General features: G+C 41.9%; 1 protein-coding gene across 1 annotated transcript; it reads right to left on the bottom strand.

Moving 5' to 3' along the window:
• Positions 1-597: 597 nt before the first annotated feature.
• Positions 598-3,777, bottom strand: LOC123089957 (myosin-binding protein 1). The gene is made up of 3 exons (XM_044511480.1): positions 3,527-3,777; positions 2,477-3,246; positions 598-2,347 (listed from the first exon to the last, which is right to left on the bottom strand). Exons 2-3 carry the CDS (start codon positions 3,075-3,077, stop codon positions 1,077-1,079), a joined length of 1,872 nt encoding a protein of 623 aa, XP_044367415.1. The 5' UTR covers positions 3,078-3,246; positions 3,527-3,777; the 3' UTR covers positions 598-1,076.
• Positions 3,778-6,750: the final 2,973 nt, after the last annotated feature.

The following is a 6,750-nucleotide window of genomic DNA, read 5'->3' as shown; positions in this document are numbered from 1 at the left end:
TATTAAGATGTAAGGATTTTGCCTTTTCTCCTAAAAAAAGAGTGCTAATTTAGATTCACAAGTAGCTAGGTTAAGACTACCCATACTAAGGAGTAACTTAGACTAGTAACATGCATATGTTACTAGTCTATGTTACTACCTCTATAGTGGGGAGTAACATATGTGTGGTGTCATGTAACACTTTATTTATTAACTTGTAGACTCATCTTGTGTTGGTATGTGTGATGTTACTCATAGTGTGAGTGACTAGCTATGTTACTCAAATCACCTCTCTCCTCATTAAATCATTGCCACATAAGCAAATTTGTTGAGTTGGACCTTATGTTATCGCGGAAGTTACTCCCACTGAGAGTAGTCTAATTTGTTGAAGTTACTGATGCAATTTTTGAAGTCCAAAGGCATGAAGAACAAGTTCCAAACAATATGCGGACATAAGACATATACAATAAAGTTGTTGGATATGGTTTGTTGAATGTTGGACTCTTAAGTACAAGTAGACTATTAGGCAATATTAGTTTACAATATCGAAATGAAGACACATGTATCTATAGTTTGAGGACACAATCTTAACATCGGAAAAGCAAGAGACTGCACTGGTTTGGCATCAACATCATTATCATGTTGCTAGTTAAAAATATATTTTTGCCAAGAACCCCAAGCATTTCATCACATGTACAGTTACAAACTTGCTCCTAATTTTAGCACCCATCAGATGATCAATACAAGAGATGTTTTTTCTTTCTATTCTATATCAGTGATTTGCTGTAGTGGCAACAAAAAGAATACCAACGAGGTAAGCACAAGAATGTTTGGTCAGTGGGCGCTCCCTTCCAGAGTTAGCCAGATCAGAATCGTAGAATAACGGATGATCTTACACAAGCTTGGGTGTTCCCAACACTGCAATTTATAATCAACGCCACATCAGGGACTAACTAATTGGAAGCAGTGTCGTTGTCTGGCTGTAAATCTCCACACGAGAGGCACTGCTGGAAAAGGCAAGATCAAAGTGTGTCATTTCAATTATGGAACTGAGAAGAGTTGGTTGACTTCTCAACTCAAGACAAAACATGTTCTCTTCATTGAGCTGCAACTCTTCGCAACTCATGTAAATGGCTCATTATGTCTCGTACACACTGAAGCCCATCGCCTTTGAGGGAACTGAGTACCCGCTTGAGAAACTCATGATCATCTTCAAGGGCCCTCAGTCGTGTATCCAAGAGTGAAATTTCATCCTGAAGATTGTTTAGGCCACTCATTTTTTCGTTGTCGAAAGAAGAACATGAACACTCATCCTTGTCCTTCTGCTCAATTGATTGCTGAAAAGAACTTGATTCATCCCCTATATGATCTCCAAGCAATGTCTCTTGAATGTTTGTGGTATCATTAGAAGCAAGCTTGTATGTAGAAATGCGAAGCTTTTCCTCCAATCTGCCCAGTGATTCCAAAATGTATGCCTTTTCTTCTTCGAAACCTGACATGGTGCTCGTCATGAAATCTGATGCATTCAAGACATCAAATGACACATTCTTGTCATATCCGGGTGTATTGTCCACTGTATCATCAAAATTCCCCCCATTAAATTGGCCGTGCTGGAGTAGCCTCCGACAACTGTCTAGTTCGGCATCCATGTCAAGTAATTCTTTCTCCCTCTCTGTAAGCAAGTCGTGTAGATTCTGTATCGCTTCATGGTCATGGTCAGCCTGCTCTTCCATCATCCTAAGATATTGTAGTGCTTCCATCTGCATGGCAGCCTTTTCCTCATGCAATCTGTTGATCATGGCCATGGCTTGGCTAGCTGCAATCGCTGAAGCGCTCCTTTCTTCCTCGAGCTCCTTGTAAAGGACAAGCATTGACTTCTTGTTGATCTCAATCTGCCGCTTCAAACTCTCAAGTGAGATCTCTCCTTCAGCTTCACAAATGCCGAGGTTTGCATCCGACGGTTCCAACATAGAGTAATTTCTCTCGAGGTATGGCCTCCTGCTGGTACCATTGCTTTCATCATTCTGAATCATGGTATCAGTACTAGTTACTCCTTCAGTCAAAGAATAGTCAAGGCCCCTTACAGAGGACATCTGAGTAAGGAGTGCCTTCACTTCTTGTTGAGTTGTAGAATTGTTGTCCCGGGCAGAGATTATCTCTGATGGGCGAGGAGATGGCAGATTGACCCTACTGACGAAAGTGTTCTTAATACTGTTGTTGCGATCGACGAAAATGCGCGAAGGCAGGGCAGACGCACTGGGCGCAGGCTTTGCTGCCAAACCAGCATTTGAAGAAGCACCATTGTCCTTCGTAGATTGTTCATATGCGCCTGGTGAAGCATCTGACTCCCTGACTTCCTCAATACCCACTATAAATGATACATGAAAACAATATGGATGTGCTCAGTAGATTTCCAGAAATGATACATTACAATAGTTTTTTCTAGTGAAGAATTTAGAGATAAAAGAAGTACATCAATCCAGATTCGTAAACCCACCTTTAACTTTTGAATGATCTGTAGAGACCTGTTCAGGTACAACCTTGGGTGGCATGGAAGGATTGATTTTTTCTATCACAGCAACTTGGCTCCTCTGCTTGATTTCGTCTGAACCATGCACATTATGTGAGGGCTCCTTAACATCCGCAGTTTCATAAAGCTTTTGTGCGTTGCACGCCTTCTTGAATGGCTCCAAACAGCAAGAACATAACTGTCTAGACCTCGATCCGGACCAAGAATTAACCTCATCGACAAAGCCTGCCAGGGTGCATGCAGCAAGGCATCTCTTGCAGAGATCAGCAGAATGTGCAAGATTGTTGTGACTCTTGCAGTATGCCAAAGATGATATCTCGGTCCTATGGGCAGCACACACCAAATCAGCGGAGAACCATGCCTTGCCATGGAGGGCTTGGTCCAGTCTTGAGCACATGGTGCATGGCGCCCTTAGCCTGCTGATGTGTGCCAACCTTGTGGCCACATATGATGTTGTAGCAGCCACATGGAGCAATATGATCACGCAGAGCTCACTGATCGCACGGGACAAGGTGTACCAGAACCGCTGCGAGAAGTCTTGAGACCTCACACCAGTTTTCGCAGCCATTGGTGATCAATGTTCATCAAAATTCATATGCAACATTTAGCTTGAGAAAACCTATAGTACGTCTCGGCAACACCAAGGCACCCAAATGACACAACTTGTTGAAATATGCGGGATTGGGATTGCCAATGCAAGAAAGATGCAACCTTTGTTTCAGAAGGAAGACAAATATCTGATTTTTACATAGAAAAGATGGAAATGTCAGCACAAAAATTCTAAATGTTATAGTGAAACAAAAAATAAGCATTTTATCTGGCAAAAGGTTGCACAAATATAATTCACAATCAAGAGTCAAGGTTTCTTTTTGTAGTAGAAATGTAAGCATACTTGTTGCGCATAATTATCCACATCCAAAATTTCTTTCAAAACTCAAGTAATTTATTTCAGGAACTTTTCAGATTGGCACAAGAATGTTTAGATTTTTTTTCCAGGGGTAGATTCGAGACGGATACCAGCGCGGAAACTTGCCCAGGAAGCTTCAAATTGCCCAAACTGAGACTCTGGAGAAAAACTGATCAAAAGGTGTGCTAGAATCCGCAGCAAAGATTGGAGGGCGAAATATGGTTCTTGGTAGAAAAGAGGGGACAGTGGGGAGCCTTCCTCTCTTTCCCTCTCTCTCTACGTGGGGAAGAGAGGAGAGAGAAAGGAGGAAGAAGAATGTCTGCCTTGCAGTCCTCTAAACCCGGCATTTTCCCCTTCTAATGTTTGTGCGTAAAGGTGAGAAATTTAAGCACGTCCCCACGTTTTGGACGTTGCACAAAACAGGAACAAGATCTAAATTAGCTTAGATACTCAAGCAAGCCCTTCACTTTCTATATATAAACACGATGCTTAGTGTACTATCTTCATCACCGTTACTTCTTGACGCTCCCGCTCCCAACCTCTCAACCATTCTGGATTCCTCAACCACCAGTTTCATCCTCGTGTCTCATCTGCTATGTCATGGCTACTCCTCGTATCTGTCATGCTGCCGGCCACGGGTTTTTCTTTCTTGAAATATTTTTTTTATGTAGAAATCCCAAAAATATGTATAAATTCTCAGTCAAAGTTTTGGACCAATACTTCAATGACGCGTGTGCAGCTTTGTTTTGAATCCGGTTTGCAAAAGAAAAACTTCGACTGATTATTTTTGTGGCCTCAATCGAATTTGCTTTTGCTAGCCCGCTCAACCCCGGATTTGTCCCGCGCCACCGCTATGCTAACGAGCCGGGTTTCTCTGGAAATTAAACTTCCAACACCACGGCCACCCCCTCCCCACAGCGCGGCGTCCCGCATAGTCCAGTACAAACAAAACTAACCCACTGCAACTCAACTAGAACTAGATTCTTCAAGTTTGAATATTGGGCGGGGCGGGGCGGATCGGGCGTCGTGTTGCACCCTACCCATACTCGTTCTCTGTTTTGAGCTGGGTAGCCGAAGCAGTAAAATGCAGGGACAGAAAACAGACACACTGAAACCATCGAAGATTCGAAGTATATATGTATAGCCCCCCATACGGCCATACCCCATGTAAGCAGCCACTCCATGTTACCTTCCATGGTTTGTGAACAAAGGAGTCAAAAAACCATTGATTTGTTTTTATGTAAACAGAACTTTTCTGGAAAAGAAAACAAGGAAAATATCCTAGAAAAAGATGAGGGGACATTGAAACGATAGATTCAAATAAAAGACTGAAAATGACGGCAGGAAAATAATGTTACTCCCACTAAGATTCAGATTCCACGACAGAAGATTCAGAACAGCAAAAAGGCCATGGAAAAAACATAGGTTCAGTACAATTTGCCTCAGGGAGGGAGTGACATTATGAAAAAAAACTGGATGTTATTACCCCGCACGTTGCCGCGGGACTTCGTTGTAATTTTTCCGAGCAACATCCACATCACAAAGATGATAACGACTGGAATCAATTATATAACGGATTTCACTTACATGCAATCAAATTTGGTCATTTGTGGTATACATATATAATGTATTGTGGAACTTTCGTAGTTGTAGCATTAACAATGGTGTTAGCAATCATGAACTGCAATGTAGTGCCTTAATTATCTATTGGAAAGAAAACAATTTTGAAGCATCCCCGACGCTATGACCTACATCACCCATTAACAGGTCATGAACACACCGCCGTGATGATTTAAAAATGGTAATTACATTTGCTAAATATAAGATGTTAGAAAACAAAACGTGGAATGTGAGTAAAGATAGCAATATGGCCCAAAAGTTGGAATAGTTCTGGCACCTATTGCTTCTGAAATAGTGAAAAGGCAATATAAAAAGGATTAACATCAGGAACTAAATCATTCAGTATAGTAGCCCTTGGTATAGGAATAAATTATAGTGATCCATCACAAAATAAATGATATTAGAGGGTAGCATCAACGCAGTATATTGTCGTGCAAAAGAGAAGATTAATATTACAATACCAAAACATTGCTGCAGAAATTTGTACAGATAAGTGTACCTAAAGTGAAGTTAGAAATTTGTCCCCCGCGACCTCTCGCCACATTAGGTGGCTTGAGGTTGGGGCTCTCGCCTGGACTCTATGGACCGTTCGCAATAAGCTTGTGATTCAGCGTACTCCCCTTCATCGCGCTACTCACACTCTCTTCAAACTCTCGGGTTTCTTGCAGCTTTGGCGGCCGCTTAGCCGCCCCCCCGGACCGTGACGCCATCTCCGCCTTCATCGCCGACCTCCGTTCGATGGCCGTTCGCCTGTCGCCGCCGCCTCCGCCGCCCCCGCCGGATCCAGACTAGACTCCCTGCGTCTGGAGTGTGTTGTTTTCTCTTTTTTCTTTTGGGTTTGTTGAGCTGTGCCCTCTGCAGAACCTGTATACTGTGCCGTGAGACTTGGGTGGGTGTGTGTGGACCTGCTTCTGTTTGTATGCTCTGTGGCGGTTTGCTTTATTTATAAAGCGGGGCGAAAGCCTTTTTCGGTAAAGTGAAGTTAGAATGCAGTAGAAATTTTCTAAAGAGCACACATGTGTGGCCATGATTGTGACAAGAGACAGAGACTATGCGTGTTTAATAAGTTCAGGCATGCAACAAAGAAATGGTGACTATCAGCAGCATAAGGCATAATAAAGTAGAACAAAGTAACATGAAAAAATATATGAAGGGATCATAAAATATGATTCTTCTTTCAAACCCCAATTAGCTATTTACTCAGTTTTATACTCCCTCTGTCCCAAAATTCTTGTCTTAAATTTGTCTAAATATGGATGTATCAAGTCAAGTTTGAGTGTTAGATACATCCGTATCTACACAAATCTAAGACAAGAATTTTGGGACGGAGGGAGTACATGTAACTAAGAAAATAATAGTAAAAGTGAATGGTAGTAAAATGTCTTCCAGAATGTTGAGTACCTCCTGAGATTTAAGGGTTCAGAGATTGCTCCTTAAAGATGGATCTCTAAATGCCATTTGTTTCAAAATAGTACCTCAACCTGCAAGGAACCAAGAAGGGAATAAAAAAACTGACGGATACGGATAAAGGTTCTTCGTTTGGCAGTTGAGTTAGCGAACATTAGCATTGAGAGGATGTTGTTTGGTTGGTACCAAGAACATGATAATCAAATGAGTTGTCGAGAAATTGAATATATCATACCGCGGAACTGAAGATTTTGTTAGATGTGTATAGTTCATTGTGTACATCCCCATTGTATAAGGGGCTTTTCTG

This window comes from Triticum aestivum, chromosome 1B (genome assembly GCF_018294505.1).
Source record: "Triticum aestivum cultivar Chinese Spring chromosome 1B, IWGSC CS RefSeq v2.1, whole genome shotgun sequence".
Classification (NCBI taxonomy): Eukaryota; Viridiplantae; Streptophyta; class Magnoliopsida; order Poales; family Poaceae; genus Triticum; species Triticum aestivum.
Note: the sequence above shows the minus strand (reverse complement) of the source record. Positions and strands in the feature narration are given on the sequence as shown.

What these genes read in the sequence shown, in the direction of transcription:
- LOC123089957 (XM_044511480.1), bottom strand. Translation starts at nt 3,077, where the DNA reads ATGGCTGCGAAAACTGGTGTGAGGTCTCAAGACTTCTCGCAGCGGTTC. An exon ending in AGATCATTCAAAAGTTAAAG is followed by an intron (nt 2,348 to 2,476) that starts GTGGGTTTACGA and finishes TATCATTTATAG; the next exon opens with TGGGTATTGAGGAAGTCAGG.